General features: G+C 42.8%; 1 protein-coding gene across 1 annotated transcript in view; it reads left to right on the top strand.

The window, feature by feature from the left end:
- Crp (transcription factor cropped) overlaps positions 1–21166 on the top strand; it is a 147242-nt gene that overhangs the window by 109149 nt on the left and 16927 nt on the right. Inside the window, exon 3 of the mRNA XM_077422356.1 lies at positions 19419–19572. Within this exon, the coding sequence (XP_077278482.1) occupies positions 19419–19572 (154 nt within the window). The remainder of the gene's footprint in view (positions 1–19418; positions 19573–21166) is intronic.

Below are 21166 nucleotides of genomic sequence, written 5' to 3'. Positions count from 1 at the left end.
GGCGTTTCCCCACCCCGCGTAGTTCGATTCTGCTTCGACCGCGGGCACCGCGGCCGCAACCGGGAACAATTCACTACTACCACGATTACTACTACTACTACTACTACTACTACTACTACTACTATAGTACTACGGGTTCCTCTTGTAGTGTACTACCGCTCGTTACCCTACTACTACTACTATTGCTACTGCTACCACCATCAATACTACTATTTACTACTACTACTACTATTACTACTACTACGCTGCCTACTGCTACGCGCTCGGTCTACGCCCACTATCACGCCGCAGCTGTTTGTCACGAGTGGGCACTTGCCGTTATCACCGCTGTCGGAATACTACCATTCCACAGCGGCTGTCACATCGCCAACGTCGACGATTCCGATTTGTCTCGATCTTACGCTGATAACAGTGGGCGCGATGGTTTCGCATCTGCCAAGGGAAGTGTTCCTTCGAATCCAACGACCAGGGCGAGGGGATAGGCGGAGGGAAGATAGAAACCCTAGGAAAAGGGAGCTAATTTTCCTCTCCGCGAATAGCTGTCCGCTTTTCCTCTCCCCTCTCTCATTATCGACTCGGAATCTACGTGGTGGTGCAGCGCGGCGCATCGTGCGACAGCGCGCTTCGGCGCGGCGGGGTGCTGCGCAATGTGCTTCCCACATCGGCATCGTTCCTTCTCGGGAGCGCACGGGACGAGACGTGGGGAAGGGTTGGATACAAGGGTGGCGGCGAGACGGGAGTGAAGGGGGAGAGAGAGGGGGGCCGAATGGAGAATACCGCAGAGGCTTTTCAATGGAGTCGAAAGAGGAGAGTTGTAGGACGAAACCTACTATTCTGCACCGTACGTACGAGGCGGTTACACAGACAGACGCGACATCGCCCGTCGGGATATCCTCCGCGTGTCGCTGCACTCTGGCCTATATTTCGCTAATGGGAAAGTCCGCGTGCTCCAATTACGTCGCGTTCAGGTGGTGATGGCCGGATTGGAAAGAACTGCAGCAGCAGCAACCGCGATCTCTCTCTCCCTCCCTCTCTCGTTTTCTCCCCGCTCTCTTCACCGCTCTACCGTCCCACTTAGTATCTTCATAGTAATTAATACGTCTGCCAGCTCTAAAAGAGGCAAACCCCGCCGACAAAGTTAGAGTCGGTGACCTCGTGCTTCGATTTTACGAGAAGGAGAGAGAGAACGCGAGCGGGTGAACGTTTCCTCCATCGGGAAATTCGAGGTAGCGCAGCAGCGCGCGCGGACCGACGATGTCGATGGACACGTCCGAAACGAAAATAGTGAACCAAGTGAAAAATGCGGACAGTATACGAATAGTAAGACGTAAAAAGAGCTTTGTATCTTCTTTAAAAATTCCATAAACTTGAAGACGATATTTCATTTCTTCATCAAAAGTAACAACGGGAAATGGAACCCTTGTCTTCTGTCTAAACAGTAGTGTGTTTCCTCACGAGCCGAGTCGAGAACCCTGAAGAATGTTATTTTTCACTGATCGATATTCCGGCTCGGCGCGTAACTGGTCTGACATCTTCGCCGCGTGAATTAGCCGCGTCGCCTGAAATCGCATCAAGTTCCGACCGAGCGAAACAGGTTGTACGGCGATGTGAAAATAAATAACGCCGCGAGATACATTCGCGGGACGTCTCGTTACATAGTCTCGTTCTGGAAAAGGAGCCTGCACGACGTGAGTCTGATGGCCCACTTTATGCGCGATATCGATGCGCGATCGGCTGATCGCGAGAGACGCGTTGGCGTCGCGGTCAGAACGAACGACGTCAAACGAGGCGGCAACGATGACAGCGACAAGCTAGACTCGGCCTCTTGCGTATGTTTCGACGCTATCGAGGATTATCGACACGATCATAATTTCGCTAGATTAAATCAGCCGTAGTGCTCAATTCCTCTCTCCCTCCTGTATCGCCGTTGCTTCCCCTTCCTTCCCTCGGGCATGATTTTTGCTCGCCGCTTGCTCCCGCCTCTCGAGTTAATAGCTCGCGATTTTCTCTTCGCAATTTCATTCGTTGAATATTATTTTCTCGCGATAATACGCGAAATTTTGTATAATTTATCGGAATCAATAATTCTGACGTACCCATTTTATTTTTGAAAATCGAGATATTTGAGAGAATATGTTTTACATCTGTAGCAAGATGCAAGATCGATCGATTTTACGTCTATCATAAAGTTGCTAAACTCTCTCCGTGACTCAAAAAAGATATACGAGAAACAGCGTATTTAATTGGACAGCGTTATGCAAAAGGTACGTTAACTCGCAGAATTAAAAAAAAAGAGAGAGAAACGAATTGTGCTCGTAGCCGGGTCGGCAACTCTGTACTTTAAACTTAATTCGCTTGAAACTACAGTTGTGGACGAACTTATTTTTGCATAAAGCCGTTTAATTAGCGCGCTTCTTACAGCTTAGAACGAGTATTGTGCGCCGGACTATAGAAACGTCCGAGTGGAACGAGGCGAACCGCAGAGGGAGATCCGCGATTTTATTATCGTCTTCCTGTAATCACGGTTTCAACGAATAACAACACGTACGGCGGCGTGTCCCGTGTCTCGACGCAGTGCAATTCTTTACCGGCCGACGCGCCGCGATAGGTCAAAGACGAATTCAATTGGACACGGCGCGCCGCGTGCCTTAATGATCGGTCATTATTGCGATCTCATCGGTGTGATAGTTATTATCATGTTTAACGACTCGCGCTCCTCTCGAGCGTCAATGCGCGCGTACATACGCGGGCCGCGCTTGATCGATGCGCGTCGTGTGCATCGCAATCGGTATAAGTTAATGATACCTTTACACCACGCGCGGGACAGACGAGAAGTAAATGTGTCTGCATATTTTGCAATCTCTATTGATCTCGCTGATGTACGAGCTTCGTCGGGGGCCTGTTATTAATCAGGCGCTACAAACAACCCCATTTGCTATCCATAGGATTATTAAGAAAGCGAACTTATCGTGGAATTGACTCTGTCATGTTTTAACTCAACATTTGGAGAACTGAAAGGCGACTTTGCACAACGTGTTTAATGCTCGATGCTTGCGTTTCGCTGTTAAAAATGTCCGCGATTGTACAAGAAAGGATTAATGCAGCTGGACACGCGTCGAGTAATAAATATAATGTATCGTAGTTTAATTTAAATCAAGAAACCCCGGTGATTCTGTCTAGTCTTTTCTACTGTTTGAAACGATATCTTCAGAATTCGAAAAATGCAGTCTCTTCAATTGCCGTCGGTGTAAAATTTTCCGCGGGTGTACGGTTTGAAACGCGACACACCGCGTGCTCGTTTGACAGCCGCGACAGAAGCGGGGGAACAGGATCGCGAATGCAGCGCGCGGGGAAAGGGAAGGCGAGGGAAGGGCCGTTTAGCGAGAAAAAGGTGACATTTCAGCTAAGTTTCGCGGTTAGACCGCAGTCGCGGTGTTGGCGGCGTTCGCGGTTGGTGAGGTCAGTGGCGCTCTGCACCGACGGCGACCGTCGGTGCCTAGCCTCGGAAAATCGACGCTATAAATAGCACTTCGTCGGCCGATAATAGAACGCCGCCGTTCTACGAGACGACAGAGAGCGGCCGTCCCGCTTTCGCCGGTGATCGTTCGGTCGGTCGGTCGGTCGGTCGGCTGGCTGGCTGGCCGTCGTTCCTTGCTTTGATCGGTTGCGTCCACGAAATTACCTATTTTCCTGGCAGCCCTTTGCCGCGACGCATCCCACGTTTTCTCGGAACCCTCGGTGTCATTCCACGCGTTCATATTTCGTGGGTTTTTTGCTGCCCCGCTGATTTTCTTATTCTATATAAATTTACGCGCTACATTTTATTTCGTAAATATATTCTGAATCTTATATATAAATTACAAATGTGCATTCGCTCGTGACGCGAAGCGACATTATAGCGTTTACCGTATTCCGAATATCTTTTTGCAAGATAGTTTTAAACGTGTCGATTACGCCATCGATTTCATCCGTTTTATTTACGTTTCTACGTAAATACTACTATCTACTTATCTACTATCTACTATAAATATCTACTTCTAGAAATACCGTTAGACAGTATGCACTGTATGCACACTAGTGTGAGTTTATGCATATTCGTATTCCTGCTCTTAGACGATTTCTCAGTTGTACGCTTTATCGGAGTGCGTACGTGCGTACGCGCGAACGACCTATACGTGCATAAATGCATCCGCTCTCTGCCTCTCTCTCCTCCTCTTCCTCGCCTCTTTCTCGTGTACATTGCAAACAGTAACATCGTTACCGCGTCTTGCCAACGATCGCCACGATCGACTGTCGCCAGGGCGCGGCACGCTATTGCAGCAACCACAAGATACAAATTGAATCGACTGTCGTATAAATGTGGCGCCATAATTGCGCTATAATTATCCTTTTTCCCTGGGAAAAAATAATATTGATCGAAAAACGGAAAGAGATTATAAAGAGACTAATATTATTATTTTTATTTGTTCGCCCATATAGAACGCGTATAAATAACTTTTCAAATTTTATACGAAAGTTGGGCAAGAGTCGGGAGGAGTAATGTCGCGACTTTGTCGAGCGTGCTACGGGATGAAAATGTATTTTCTAAAGCGGAACGGTTCCTCTCGAGAGTGCTCTCGTCACGCCCGAAAGGGCTGTGCAAACGGTTTAACGGAGTGACATCGTAAGAGTGTGACTTAGCGCCGCGACGCCTTGACGAGAGAGGCGGAGACGAGGACGAGGGCGAGGGAGGAGCAGCCGGAGATCGTCGGGTGAAGCGAGACGAAGGGATTCGCAATGTAGCAAGCGCGAGAGAAAGAAAAAGAAAGAGAGGAGAGGGTGCACTCTCTCGTAGTAACGTGCCGATGGAATGACAAGCAGCGGCGGTTGAATCTTTAATCTCTCGCGACGCGAGATATTAAAGTTTCTCGAGGGCTCGGCAACTACTTGGCCCGCGCCACGCTGAAATGGGGTTTAAGGTAGGCGTCTCGCTACGTGCCAGTCATGTGACTGTTTGTAGGTTTTCACGTTCAGAAATATATTTCAGGCAATTTTTGCTAAGGGAAAAATAATTTTATGAGTTATGGTGTAAAATTTCATACGTGACAAAGTATGTTACTTTTTCCAAATTATGTGATTTTTCTCATTTGACTCCGTTTTGATCAGCTGATCATGCGAGTCGTCGAGAAAGGTTGTCATCTCCTTTTCGATTGAATTTTGACAATTACTGAAAAAGGGTTTCAAAACGCATGACAGGGGTGTCAATCACTATCCACGTCGGCTAAGAAAGACGAGCCCCATAACCTGCAACTACAGTGATTAGCCAGCGGCGTAGCCAAGTCTTCCCAACCTCACCTCGACCAAAAAATGTTTGCTCGATTACCGCATTTTCACTAAAATAAGGTAAAAAATTAGCAGCGAAATCTCCGGTAAACTATATATTTTATGGTTGCATCGGATTTTTCGAAATCTAATGTACAAAAAGCAATGTTTTTTTTTTTTCACTTCATTTAATCGAAAAATGCAAAAATATGTGATTGAAACCATGATAGAGCCTTCTTTTTCTGGTCGTTTGTATGAAGTAATGCAAAATTTGTGATTTTTGAGATCGATTTTCTAGAGTAAATAGTCGGTAAGGAGCCACAGAAAAAATCGACTGCAAAGCTGATCATATAATTTGATATAAAATCCGAAATCGAAAACTTTATCTAATATACATGCCCTGACGAGACGACTACCTTAAGTTCGATAGGCAGCAGCGCGCGCGGGGCTTGCCACGGCGATATCGATGGTCGTATTTTAATGCATAAATAAAAAGACCTATGCGATAGCGCGCCGATTATCTCCTGCTATCGGTTCGATGATTTTCTGCCTGTGTACTCATCTGCTCACTCTCTCCATGAGACCTCGTCTGCTTATCGTGGCGAAGTAGAAGCCCTTATTACGCTCATTACGATCAGGAATTCGAAATGGAGTTTGCGTGCATGATCTTGTCGTGAGGGATTCCTTGAGAGGTATAGTACAGAATCAGGTTTGTTAAAAAAGGATGAGCTATAATGATATGTAGAATACGTTATATAATTGAGCTAAAAATTGTATATAACTCTATTTATGATTTATTAAATAATTTATTAAATAATAAATTTTAATAATTTTATTTATCAATTAATAAAAAAATACAACAGATTAATATTTTTTAATACTTAAATATTTCGCACAGATATTACAAAAGTATAATAATCTTTCGCAATTCGAGCTAATAACACAGATTACTCAAAACAATTCTGTTGTGAAATCTTTAAGATCTTTTCCGTACGTGGCTATTTCGAATAATTTATTCTAGTCACTGTAGAAGGAAGAAAGAGAGAGAGAGAGAGAGAGAGAGAGAGAGAGAGAGAGAGAGAGAGAGAGAGAGAGAGAGAGAGAGAGAGAGAGAGAGAAAGGCATCTCGCATACCGTAGGCAACGATAATTTCCATGATAGACGAACGATCGTTTCATGGTCGTGGAATGCAAACAAACCATGTTCAAGCATCGAGCCTTTCCCTTCTTTCGCATCCTTCCTATGTTCGGTATCTCTGCGCGCGTGTGTCTTCAAGTCTGGTTCACACGCGAGCCTCGCGCAGGTTTTGCCATGCACCTTGACACTGAGGAGCTTTTACAAGCACCTTTGACTTTCACAGGTTGTGATTATCAGCATAATCATCTTAAGCCTCGAACGGACTTTTCGTTTTTCGCTGAATGCCAAAACATCGCCTTTGATAATATGCAATATAAATATGCAATACCGTTAAGTTACTAGTACATATTCTAAACATCTTTAGAGTAACAACAGCACAATTTTTAGCGACTAAAGTTCAGCACTTTAAAGAATCTTACTGGCAAATTTTTTATGCGGCAAGGTTAGCGAATATTTAAAATAGGAATCAGGATAGCAAAATTGTAATTTGAACATTATTTGCACGATTTAAAATCAATGTAGTTTTGATTCAACGAGAAGATATATGTTCCGCATTTCGCAACGGATACACGTCCGTTTCCGTTTTCGGACGACGTTGCCGGAGCCGGTGCGCGACATCCTCATTGGAATATTCCAGCCGCGGGTCTCGCCCGCACAAAAAGATAGCGGATTGAGATAGCGTGGGTATAAGTCGCGTGAGACCGCGTCAAAATTCACAAAGTCCGTCCGAAGGACTCGGCTCGCCGCGCTGACCCGTTGTGAGCGGGCCCGTACGTTCGCCGCGTTTCACTGTCCTTGTCGACAGTCAAGGTCATGGTCGTCCGCACGCTTGGTGCCTCCGCGACTCTCTCGGCATCCAATGGGAATCGCGTATCCCATAAACGGCCACGTGCTGGCCTGGCTCGCTGCTGCTGGTACCGCGCGGCACAATTCACGATGCGAGCGTGTCCGATTCCAACGACGAATGTGTGCGACTAGTTTCCCTGGTTCTGGCCTGGTACACCTTGCCTTACCTTGCAACAGCGTGTAAACATACACGCGAGCGTGCGTAGACCCTCCGCGTACTCTGGAGATTCAACGTCAGGGACGTTTCCACGGATGCAACCGTGCGACGTCCGTGTAGACCGTGTATGTTCCCATGGCTCTGCGCGCCGTAACGCAAGGCGGCTCGCTTTCGCTCCGCGTATTCCATACCGGACATCGTTATCCGGCGCTAAAGATAACACTGAATGTACGTGAGGGCGGCGTTCTATTATACGACGAATATTAAGATATTACGTTGCTTCTTGAGACTGAAATAGGTAGACAAAATATGCAGAAGAGAAGAAATATGCATAGAAGAAATATTCGAAAAAAATCTTATTTGCAATTTATCACTTAGGAACTAAACTCGCTTACCAAGCATTAAGATCGATACGATAATCGAACGTAATCCGCGGTATATATCTTCATTAGCGATATTCGTTTGCATATGTATATCATGGAGTTGCTTTGCAATGTACGATGAACGCGTTAAAAAAAAGCGTCGGAGTTTAATTTTTCTTGCAAGAGATCGATTCTCTTATCGGCAATTATCGGTGCGTCCACGTATATGCGTAACGTATATTTTATGTCGACCGGACTATTACCGCCATCATTTCATCCCGATTATCGTAGAATTAATATAGTCATAAATCAGCTATTACGAGCGCGCGGCGCGAAAAAGTTCGGGAAGCTCGGCGTTTCTCACTGTCGCGATAATGAAACCGAGTGCATTATACCGAGCGGTCCTCAATTCGAGGAAATCAGGGAGGAGATAAACCCTTAATTTCCGCGCATTGAGACCCCGCCGTTAAACGAGCCACGATTCGTCTCGACGCTATTCGATTTCGTAGACGTAATAACGTCGCAGGCACTTAAGACAACCGGCCAATAGCCGGCGCGGCGATTTGTCTCACGCGAAATGACCTCCGACTTTCCGAACGTCGCCAATCGATTATGCCATCAAAGTAAATCTACAATCGAGTATGATTTTTACGGTTAAAATTATATTATAATAACGGGATGATTTATTTCTATACCAATCTGAACGAGAAGTAAATTTACTCGCTGAATGGGACAGCTGTTTGAGTTTTGTTTTACAAATGTAGTATTTGCGAGGCAATGTACGGTGACGAACACGGTGACGAAAGTTTATCGACCAGGAAATGTACGCTCCCCCAATCCGATCAGGTGCGAGGCCATTGTCGTCGATTGCGACAGCTTATCCGTCCTCCGTGGGACACGATAAAGCACGATCGGACAAATGGCAGCGCGCGCACCTCCGCCGGAGCTTCTGAAGCTAGTCGACCGAGTTCGGTAACCGCGATGCATACAGAGATGAACAACGCAGCACGACGATCAACGAGTCGAATCTCTCTCGCATATCCGTTCTCACGAGAGAACCGACTGACACTCGATCGCGCTCCTGGAATCTCGCGTGAAGAGTGTCGGGTGCACGCGAACACGCCACGTCCACGCCGCTAATCTGCTATGCGTGACGCGATACCAAAACCGCCGCTCTTTTGTGAGCGATTCTCGCGATTCTGCGGAGATGTTACCGGTCGTTCGGCTCAAGCCGAGAGTTCGTTCGATTGCAATCCAAAAGGAATCTCGAACGCCTTCAGAATTCTTATTCCAAGAAAACATAAGGGTCTACATATCTCTTTCCAGTTTTTACATCGTATACAGTCTGAATAGAAAAGTCTTCTGTTTTAATTCTTAGACAGTTTAGTTGATATATCGACAAATAATGCTTTTAATGAGAAATATTTTGTCATTACAAAAACAGAATTTAAGCACGACAAAATTAAATAAGCATTTAAAGACGTTTATCGTGTTTAATTAAAATATCTGAATATATTAAATTGCCATTTTTTCTGAAAAAAAAAAAAAAAAAAAAGGCCTAATGACTATTAAGTGCACGAAGTGACCTTGGCCTTGACCATATGAACCAGCTTCGTGGATTGCGAATCGCCGGCGTCGCTGTCACGGTAGCAGTCGGGGCGCCAGCTTATCTGCTCAAACACATCGAATCTGGAGCGCGCTAACTAATTACCGGCTTTTCCATGAGTCCGGCTGAGGCCAGTAATTGCATACCCGTCGCACTATCGACGGTGATTCTCTCCCGGGAACGTAGCCGCGGCTCGCCGTCGGGGTGACCGGATCGGGCTATCAGGTGCACACGCGCGCGCGCGCTCTCGTCCTCGTCATTCGGACTTTGTCTTCTCTTTTGGCGCTTGTTTTCTTTCAAGCCCGTTGCTCGTTTTGCACATGACTTTCGCAAACATGTTTGCTTCGTGGACTCGTTAATGTCCCTCTTATTATTCTTGATTATTATCTAGAACATGCATTATTATTCACATCTATCACATCGTGTGACACATGGTTTTTTTTTTAACCAATAAATTTTGGAAATTTTTTCTTTTAAGAAAATGTTGCATATTTATAGCTTAGTATTTTATGAAAAGATACTTGCTGTACGTTTGCTGCAAAAGTCCTTGCACCTTAAAATGGAAATATTTTGTAAAAAAAATGCGTCGTAGATTGATGCCTCGCCATTCATGTGAGATAAAATTGAAATAAGGATAAGTGGCACGATAGATTGAAAAAGCCATTCCGATATTTGGTCATATTTCGTGCCGTTCAACGTTAGGTTTCCGAGGAATGCAATATTATCGTTCTCGCTCGAGCCTCAAACCGATTTGTGTTATCGGCGTTCCTTATTGTTCCTTCCAGCCGAAGGAGTTCACGAAATACATCTTTTTCTCCGTCACGCTTTGAAGTATCGCTCTGCGTTAACGTGATTGGCGTTTTTGCTATCTTATTAACTCCCCTCCGGCTATTACGCGCCATTATAGTGGCTTCCCGTTAACTGATTCTTTGTAATGAAACGCCACTGGTCCGCGTTTCTTTGGATGCAATTAAAAGCATTTGTTTTGAAAAGCAAACAAACCTCGGTAATTTTTAAAATATTCTTCGAGCATCGATGCGAAAGCTATTTTAGAAGAATAAATTGCCAAATTAAAAAGTAAGTAACTTAAGTGAATAATTTATCCCGTCTGCATCTCACAAAGGACAAACGGATCGTGGAATGCGACGCTGTTTCGTGAGATGCTATCGGATAGCGTCTCGTGCGCCGAACGGATTATCCGCGGCAAATTTGTCCGTAACTAGAGTATCGCTGGAAATCCCATAAGCCAGCGACTTAGCGCCTTCGGATATTTGTCGATCCAATGCGCGTCTCCAAATCCGGCAGAGGGTTATACGTGTCTGACCCACTTCTAGCGCATTGCTGATCCGATTTATTCGAATCTTCTCGTTTAAGAACATTAAGATTACAGTCGGCGTAGTTGTGTTGGATAACAACGTGAGAATAGGCAAGAAAATGTCTTCTCTGAATCGATCGGCATTTAAATAAATAAGATTCTTCTTAAAACATTTCTTAATAATTTCACACATGTGGCTTACGTTTCGCATATAACGTTTCCCAGAAATCGCGCTTTGATTTCTTGAAAATCGTGGGACTCTGACATTTCCGTAATGACTACGAGTAAATTGATTTGGCCTGGCTGTATGTCAATTCACGCGCAATAGAGTGTATATTATATCGAGGCAATAAATTTTAATATTAAGTTCGTCATTTTTTTCAAGTACTCCGCGATACGTACTCTCAGAAGTCTGTATCGGATAAATCATGTTCAACATTAATAATTGTCGACCTGTAAGGAAGAGTTTCAGAGATTTAGATAGTTTATCATTTGTTTTATCTATACAGGATGGGAGATAGCAAAATCTTTAATTAATAATTAACAAATACATCAAATGGAATTAAGAATGTATATAGAATAAGAACATTCTCTCGCTACGTGTTTCTAATCATACGAGGATTACGTCGCTCTGGCGAAATGACGGCGCGGTGTGCAATACGCGCGCGGCCGTTAATATCGATTCATCGAGAACGCATGGCACGCATAACTCTCCTCTCCCGCGCACGCATTCCCACGTGCATTCCTGCCGGCTGCATTTTATAGCCGAGGCGAACTCTCGACGTGGTCTAACAACCGCGCGAGCAGTATGTTGAACCGTGGCAAAGTTGTTACGTGGACATTATGTATTTATGTTAATGAACTCACGGGAACGCGATCGGACACCGATCGAGCGCGCGCGGTCCTCGTTCAAGACCGACACGTAAAAGTTTGCATCCCTTCGCGGACAGGAATAACCCGTGACAGGTTTCGAGCGCATCTTCCGCCGTAGTCGGATATGTCGATTCGTCAGCTTGCCCGATCGCGATCGGCTTCCGGTGAACGTCCGTCGTCAGCCGTCTTTGCTCACTCGGTTGAATTAAGCTCCACAGCTTCGCTCATGCGTCGATTGATAAAGGTGACGAATGGACACTCGTCCGGACATTTATGCGATATTCCGACACGGATTTCTGCCTAATAAATTGGACCCTATTGTACTCATCGATAAGAAATATTTCTCTTAAAAAAAAAATATATATATATATATAAGCATTTATTTTACACTAATCTGTTCCTCGCGGTTATATACAATAGCTTATTTCATAGTTATATCATAATTATGTTGTATTCTAATGAACATCTTCTAATTACCACTTCGTTTATTTTTGTTACAGGTATGTGTGAAAAAAAAATCATCTTGGCGCCCCTCATAAACTAAGTCAGCCTGTATCGTAAGAATAACATTTTTTAATTTTTCTTTTTTATATGTAAGTTTTATATAATTTTTTCATATGTAAGTTGAAGAAATTTATTATGCAAATTATCAGTTTTTTTAATTATTGCCCGATGGAAATTACTAGACACATTAATCGAGTATATTAAATGTCAGTGTTTACGATCTTATTATTTATTACTTGATAACAAGTCAGTTCTATAATTGGCCAAAGTAATCGACATTAAGTCGCTTCTGTTTATGAAACTCTTCAATTTCTCATGCTGTATTATAATAATTATTTATTTTAGTTGATCAATTCTTACTAATATGTTAATGACGATAACAAGTCGCGTTTTTTTTTCCTTTAATCGACATGCCTCTCCGGATCGTATTAAAACTCGAGAATAACGAGTCGAATCACACAGGGAGTAATGTCCTCGAGTGCACGTACGAGAGTGCACCACGCTCAGAATGCAGTTGCATAACACCACGACTGGTCATTCTTGTCCGATACCTTCATTTCTCTTTCCCTTCTTCCCTTTTTGTCTTATCTTAGCTTTACGCCTCGACGTCATTCCTTACTTTTTCTTAATCCTCTCTCGTTTCTCTAGACGTTTCAGTTCACGATCTTATTTAACGAGGCGACGCAAAACTGTAATAGCGGATAAACATTAGTACTCTTTGAATTTTATGTGAAAGTGAATAGAGATAAATAGATGAAATTGTGCTTGTGAACCGAAATCTTTTTTTAGCAAAACGGCAGCAAATATTATCGAATAAAGTATTTATAATAAACACACACACACACTCACACACACACACACACGCACACACACACACACACACACACACACACACACACACACACACACACATAAAAGAACAGAAAGAGAAAGAAGATACACAAATTTTACAGACAACGAACAGTTAATCACATTCGAAAGACATTCATCTTCTCGTTAAGTTTTCCATTGTGTTCGTGCACTTTGACAGCAGATGGAATAATTGTAGAGATTTTCCGTTTGTAAATAAGGGATTAATAGCAGCACGGGGAAACGGTTTTAATATACTCACTATCTCTCGTGCGAGATCGGAATGTGCACTGGCAGTCGTTTTAACGCGATCTTAAAAATTAACTTGCGCTGACGAGCGGAAACCATCTCGACCACTTTGGAAGATGTAAGTATACTATCCGCGGGATATTCGCGCTCGTTTCACGGTATGACAGTCCCGTCGTGTACAAGGAGGCGGCAATAAACGTTTTTAATTACAGTACGACGCGTAGAGCGCTTTGAGACCGCGACGTAAAAATGGGGACGACGAAGAAGCGAACGGGAGGGTAGGACGCAGGGTACGTGACGGTGGAGCGCTTCGCGGGAAACGTATTTTCGTTCCCGCGCCCGCAAAACGGAAAATGCACTGTCGTGCCGACGTCTGGCGCCGCGACGCTTCGTCGCAATGTACCGTGACGGACGAACAAATGCGCCCGATTTATAATTCTCCGTCGCGGGGTAATAGCGAAGCGTACGCGGCGAAACGCGAAATATCTTCCGCGGGAATATTATACTTCGCGGTACTCGAACGTTGATCAAGCTTTAGTGGGATTTCAGCGGCGCGCGAGATCGCGAGGATATGTCCAGTAATAACTGTGCGATTATAGGAAATTATATGTTTGATGCGTTAGAGAGACAAATAATAGGCGATTCTCGCTCTGACTACAACCGCAAGTGCAAATTAGGTAAAAAAAAGTCCGTTCAGTCATCGATATATATATTATTATTTTCTTCTATACATGAGTTGCATTGTGAGTGCCTTGAAACTCATTTCGTATACAAATTGTTTAATTTCTACCGCATTATTTGTAAAGTTTAATTCGAAGTTCAGTTCAAAAACTTCAAAAAAAAAAATATATATATATTTTATATATATATATATAGGAAAGTCCCCTATTATGAGATAGGCAACCTAATATGAGATGGCGGGGTTTTTCATGGTGGGATCAACAGATGGGGCCTAATAGGGCCTTTTAGCTTAACATATCTCATATTAGGATCCTGTCTCATAATAGGGGACTTTCCTCTACATATATATATATATATATATATGTATATTAAAATATATACATAGGTATGTCTTATTTTGAAATGATTGCAAAGAACTCTCGCGAATATCGATTTTCGTTAATCGAAACCGTTTTTAGCGGTTCTGTCGAGTTGTCTGATTATTGTCCGCAGTCAAATCGGAGGAGATTGGCCACACTATGCGACATAAGCGCGAAATTCCGCGTTTTGTATCGCATATTGTATCGCGATTTCGTCACCGTAAGCGAAAACGGACACCAGTCGTCTTTCAACGTCCGGTCCAGCGTTCGGTTCGTCCTAGCCGCTGCGCCATCCTGGGGGCCGGTTCGAATTTCTGGCATCTCTGGTTTCGTCTTGGGACGCGGTCGGAGCCGCTTACTTAGCATATACGGCGCATGGCCACAAAGGGTTTCCTTCCAGGAAGGCGCTTCGAAAACGACCGCGCAGCCTACGGGGCCGTCTTTTTATCTTCCTTGTATAAAGTACCGGCCTGACCTCGCTTCCTCGTTACCTCATTCGCCGAGAATCCTAATTAGGCCGCGCGTATCCTCACATTTGGTTCTCTCGGCGAAATACATAATCGCGTATTGCGACATTCGGACAAATAAATGAATCATGAAACGACAAGAAAGAGGCGGGGAAAAATAAGTGGAGTATTAGTAATTTATTCTCCAAATAGTAACAGAGAAAGATGATTTGCATGCGGTATAAGAAATAAATGTAACAAAGAAATTCTAATGAACGATCAAGATTTTTTTTTATACCTCTATGCGAGGTTTTATTATTGAGATATTTCAGAGATTTTTTATTATTGAAATATATTCTAGAATCTTAATTATGATTGAATTATTTAAAATTCTCTCTTTATTTCTTACACGATCGCGGAAGTGAAGTGCAGGAGAACTTAGTTAAACCATCAGCTACGGCTAAATTAAGTGAGTGATGCTCTTTTACGGAATTTGATAACTAATTATTTACCAAATTACTTTGCGGAATGTTAATTTCATGCGCTTCCTCTCCGTGTTTTTGCCACGCCAGCCGAGAACGCGTTTGCCAAGCGAGCTTGCCGCTTTTATAAGCAGGGTAATTACGATATAATAATAACGGCGGGCGTCGTGGCGCGGCGTTTTGCACGGTGAATCATTGGCGCCGTTCCGCCTGCTCGAAAATTTTCGTTCGTGCATATTATGTAATTAAGCGCGTAGAATGTACGGCGCGATAACAGCAATTAATTACGACAATCCGGACCGCGTCGTCCTGCGAAAGGAAACAAGTTAAGTGCGCTTATGAGTTAGATTTAAATAGAATTATTATTAATTCTACGGTTATTACAGTTATTTAACTCTTGTTACCGTCGGACGTAATATAAAAATTGCGCGAAATTTGTATTCGAGCAGATTACTACTAACAGAGGAAAATTATACAGACGAAAAATGTAATAATATATAATGAAAATTTTAATTACGAGTCTTTCACAGAACTTTTCGTGTGGATATACCAGAATTATCGCTGTAACGCATAAAAATTCTAAGCAATGCGTTTAATTATACAAACGATATAGCACCTTATGTGATTACTGATTATCGTACCTTCTGATCTCGTTTCCATTGATCTGCTACCACGGTGGCAATTTGTAATCGGGAACGACGATAGAGAAGAAGGATTCCCGGTGCAAACGGGAACAATAGAGCGTAGGGCAACCATGATAGAGAATGACGGGGAATTCCTGTTGGATTTGCGCGCAGAATTGCAAACGATCGCGCGAGTGCAGCCGAATGAGGGCGAGTTCGGTAGGGTCTCTCTTTCCTCCTCTCCTTTCTCTCTCCCTCTCTCTCTCTCTCTCTCTCTCTCTCTCTCTCTTTCTCTCTCATGATCGGCGCGTTCGTGTTTTGGAATGCCGCCGCCGCCGCTGCAACAAGAAGAAAGCGATTTCGATTCCATCGCCATGGCGGCGGAGAGACTCTACGGGAAAGTTCTCGCAGGCCGAAGAAGGAAAGGCTCGACGTGGAGAGTCGAGCCCTTGGAGGGAGCGAGGAAGAGGGAGTAAGTGTGAAAGGGAGCGAGCGCAAAGGTGTGCGGAAGGGCGAGAGAGGAGGAGGCTGCACACGTAGTAGTAGTGACCAGTCATAGAATGCCACGGCTCGTGTTGCGTGCAACGACAACGGCGTAGAAGCGCGCCTTTTCAAGAGTTTCTTAGATCACTTTTTACACGAAAAGAAATTATATGACGCTTAGCGTTACCGCTTTGCGTTAATCCTCGTACGCTCGAAATGCCGAATTTTTACATTTAAAATTGCAAGAAAGAAAATCAATAATCTGACTGTTTTTGGAGCACGACTGCAAAAACAAGTTGAGAGAGCGAAAAAATTGAGTTGAGAATTTATTAAAATTTATTAAAAGAAAAAGAAAATACTCAATATCTTCTCTATGTTCAGTGGGAAAAATATGTTTTTGCGATAACTAACGCGCGTTCGCGCGCTCACAATACGCAACATCTCTTCGTCGATTATTTGAGGGGAATTGTGAGCTTCGTGGAAACGAGTTCAGCAGGTGGGGTCACGAACTCAGGCACGCGATCGCGCGTTACAGCGGATTTTTCTCTCTTTCGATCGCCAGCTGCCAGCATTATTTCGCCCTTCTCATCTTGTACCTCCTATATATCGATCGCGGCGTATTGTCATCCCATTCAGACGCGAGCAACTGCAGCTGTCGTACTCTAAACTTTTCCTGACGACGGAGATCGGAAGCGCAATAATCAACGAATTAAAAGTCCATTTGTGCGCTCTAATTTTTAGTTCTTTTATTTAATTGTCATTATTGTTATGAATATAAAAGAAAATCGAATTCCAATATGGAAATTTTCTGAATTAGAATTATTGTCAATGCATCTCTCTAAGTTAAAATTATTATTCCGAATACAAATTAGGCAGCTATAGGGGACGAAACTTGCGGCTTGTTTGAGAAAGAGAAGGTTGTCCCGTGCGCTATAAATCGTTACCTGCGGATAACATCGTCCCCCATCAGCGCCGCCGCCGCCATCGCCGCTGGCGAGCGGCCTTGGCCTGCGTCGGGTTTTACAGAGCGATTCGGCTAACAAGAATTCGGCACGTGCATTGGAGCTTGGGCTGAGCAGACCGTAGAAACTGCGTGCGCGAGAGCCACGGTCTTCCGGCCTGGTAATCGACGCCAACCTGTTCCATGAGATTCTTTTTATTCCGCTCCCGAGAAAGCAAAAGTTGGCCGTGACGCTCTCGACCTTCTGCGGCTCGACTCGAAAAACGCGTTTAAGCAATTAATACCGCGAGTATGAATGAACTCCATCGATTATCTTTTTTATCGCCGACGCGTATTTTTGTTATATTATAAAACTTTTCAAATTGATATTACGAGATTTAATCGCAGACGCGATTCCGGTAATTCCGATTTTTAATCTATAACTTTACAAAGCATGTGTCTTCCATATCACACTTTCCTGCGATTTAAACGTTCTCCGTTCTCGGCGGCAATCTTTTTTTCTCTTATCTGATCGTTGTACCTTTTTATGTAAACGAGACCATTTTTAAATCGCTATGTACAAGCGACAGTCGAGCAGGTGTATACTTAAACTACCAAACTCGGACATTTGATAGTTTTAGGGGGATGCTTAAAAATTATGCCAACAGCTGATAAAAATAAATTCGAAAGTTATAATCGCTCAAAAAATAAGATATTGATTTTGAATTTACTTTTAGGCAATTATATCTTCAAGTAAATAGTGATTTAGATAATTACTTTCATATATTCAGGTTTGGAGTGAAATTATTCAAGACTTGCAATTTTTTGCGGTACATATACTGATCTGATGTTATTAACTTTCATTTTAAACATGCTTGTAGAAATGAGCGATATTAAAATTAACTTATTTGTGATATTTCATTTAATGACTATTATTCGTTCCATCTCTCTCTCTCTCTCTCTCTCTCTCTCTCTTTCTCTCTACATTTGCATATCCGTTTCTATCGTTTCCAACTATTTGCACATTCAAGTAGATAAAATGAAGAAACTTTAATAAAGATGTAAAGATCTGTCTAGATATGCCACACCTTATGATAAATTTTTGTTCTTAGTTCACTGAAATAAATTAATCGAAGCATGTTTTTATTGTACTTTTTATTCTATAAAAATTCTAAAATGAGTTAATTTATCGCATGATCCACGTAGCTTTTTTCATATTTTTATTGTATACAAAATTTATTATCTCTATTATCTTTAGTTATCATTAATTGAAAATTGATAAAATACGGACTTTTAATTTCTAAATTAAGTTTAATATTTTCGCTCTTTTATTTTAGTTACGTGTCATCTAAAGTATTCTAAAGTAACTTTTTTTATTTTTTTTTAAACGTGCAAGATGTTATATATAAAATTATATATAATACATAAAGGTAGGTAAAGAGAGAAAAGTTATGTTAAGTCAAAAGTTGCGCGTATCAATTGCTCGATTGCGCTCGGGGCGGCTGGTGTCCAATTAGTGCCGAAAAAGAGCATCTCCGAGGGGGATAATCGAGCCACTGTCTTTTCTTTCCTGTTTCCCTTCAATGTAAGAACGTGACACGAAGGACCGACCGGCTGCTCGGAGAAAGGACGAGGCGGCGGCAGACATCATTCGTGCATTTATATATACGATCGCGGCGTACGCGGGGCATCTGTTCGTTAACCACCTGTCGGCAGGTGCGAACCGTACACCCGGCCCCGTTACCCCGCGCAGTTGGTATCAATCGGCCCTTTTGTTTTTGCCGGTCTGTTCCTCGAAGTCATTCCCGTTTTACTACGACGTAGTACGCACGACACGCGATAGCCTCCGCCGCATGTTATCGGCCCATACGGTGTGGTCCCCTTCTTTTTCACCCTGACCACGTAAAACCCTTTAAGCTCGTGGCACGGTAAACAGGAAGTCGCCGTTCTTTTCCCCTTCCCTCTATCGATGGTCCTTCCGCGCAGGTTGCATGTGATGCGTAGGGGGCACCTGCGATCTCTCTGGATTTATCGTAAGGGGACTCGAGTCCCCCAATCTCGGTTATTCTTGACAACTTTTATTAAATTTCGATGCCTTTTACTTTTACGTAATGTATTTTGACGCAAGAGATCGCGACGCTTTCAACGATTGAAAAATTATTGCGATGAGGCAAGAAATAATTCTTTTTTTTTTGTGTGTTACAGGCTGCGATACTCCAACAGACTGCCGAATACATATACCAATTAGAGCAAGAGAAGACACAACTGCTGTCACAAAATAGCCAACTAAAACGGTTGATAAATCAACACGAAGGTGATGTACCTATCAAGAAACGCAAACCCGATACCCAAGCCCAAGGTAATTCTTCGTCGACTTTTAAAATGAATCTATATTTTGTACAAAAATAATGATATTTTATATGTATATTGCGCGAAAAAAATTTATTTCTATTTTCACAAGTTAAAAAAAAATCTTACAATAAGAAAGGTTCTTTCATAAAAGAATTTGTTTCAAGTGAAGCATGCCGTGAAAATACAACGATAATACTAAAATGCAAAGTAAAAGTAATAAGCGGAAACAATCGGTGCGGAGCGCGAAAAGTTGCGCGGATATACATTGCAATATCCGCTTATTTCACGGTTTTCCCGCTTTTATACGGCGCCACGTCCAAGTTTCTATAAGTTATTTTTCAATTGCGAAATTGAATTGTTGCATCTCCGAAACTTCTGCCTGAAAATAAGTAAATAACGTCGTATTTTCGAATAAACACGATTTTATAGATTTGGCTTTTATGGTAAATTCGGCCGCGCGTCGTCACGATATATGTGCAAAAACCGGCAATCTATTTTTTTTTTTATTTTTTTTTTTAATTTATTTATAATCACCGAATCAATACATCAGTGACGATATTTCGCGGCAAGAGTGGCAAATTTTGCAAGCAAGAATTTTTTAATCTCGCGTCGACAACGTGGTCAATGCGGACGCATTTTGAGAGAGCCGTTTGTCATTTTCGCGAAAGTAATTACATTCTTCGTGACTCGGTATCACGCCGAAGGGATGTATAGGATATTACAGGAGGGAAGCTTAATGTAATATAACGAAGTGATGGTATCGCTTATATAATAAATGAAAAATTTCCACGAAATTTAATTTGATTCGTGAAACTTAATTCAATTGTTATCTACGTGAAGGAGGATCTCTTAGGAGGAGATTCCGATATTTTATTACTTTCTTGATCGAAAAACGAAGTAAGTGGGAAGGAGTGTCTTCAATATTTAAGTTGATATTTCTAAGTATATATAATATTGAAACTTTTGTTTTAATAATGATTAAATTTGTGATGTATCGTTACACATGCGTCGATATTGAGAAGGTACGCGTAATATCACCGGAAGGTTAAACTTTCGGGGGATTGTAAAGGGTCCAGAGAAACGGATAGGCAACGACAACGTCAGGATCATCCTCGAAAGTCTTTATTACTTCGAGGGGCTAAATACAAGGGGCGAATTAAGGGTACTCTCATGTTTCGACGCCGGTGGCGTTTCGGCGACGTCGCCGTCGCGGCGGTGTGCCCGTCGGAAAGTATCTGTCGCGAACTTCGACCGAGACAATTTCAATTTCCGGTTCTATCGTAAATTAGTTTCCTCCGTTCGATGGCATGGCGATATTCAGAAAGTTCGTCGTCGGCTGTGCGACGAAGCGGATTTAATGCCGACGAACCACTTTTATCGATCAATCGCGGTTAACCCTCCCGATTGCCTTCAAATGTTATCCCCAACATTTACAATAATTATTTGCCCGATAAAATAACGTTTCACAGTCGAATGTATGGAGAAGAGAGCTAAAATTCGTCTTGGAAATTTATTTAAATGGAGTTTGTGGATTTTCTTTAAAATTGTAATACAATAACAATGAAAAATTAAGATACGTAGAGATATACAGAAAGAAGATA

The sequence above is a fragment of the Temnothorax americanus genome, unplaced genomic scaffold, assembly GCF_048541705.1.
Source record: "Temnothorax americanus isolate GAGA-0224 unplaced genomic scaffold, ASM4854170v1 Scaffold7, whole genome shotgun sequence".
Taxonomy (NCBI): domain Eukaryota; kingdom Metazoa; phylum Arthropoda; class Insecta; order Hymenoptera; family Formicidae; genus Temnothorax; species Temnothorax americanus.
This window is presented reverse-complemented; position numbering and strand designations above follow the sequence as displayed.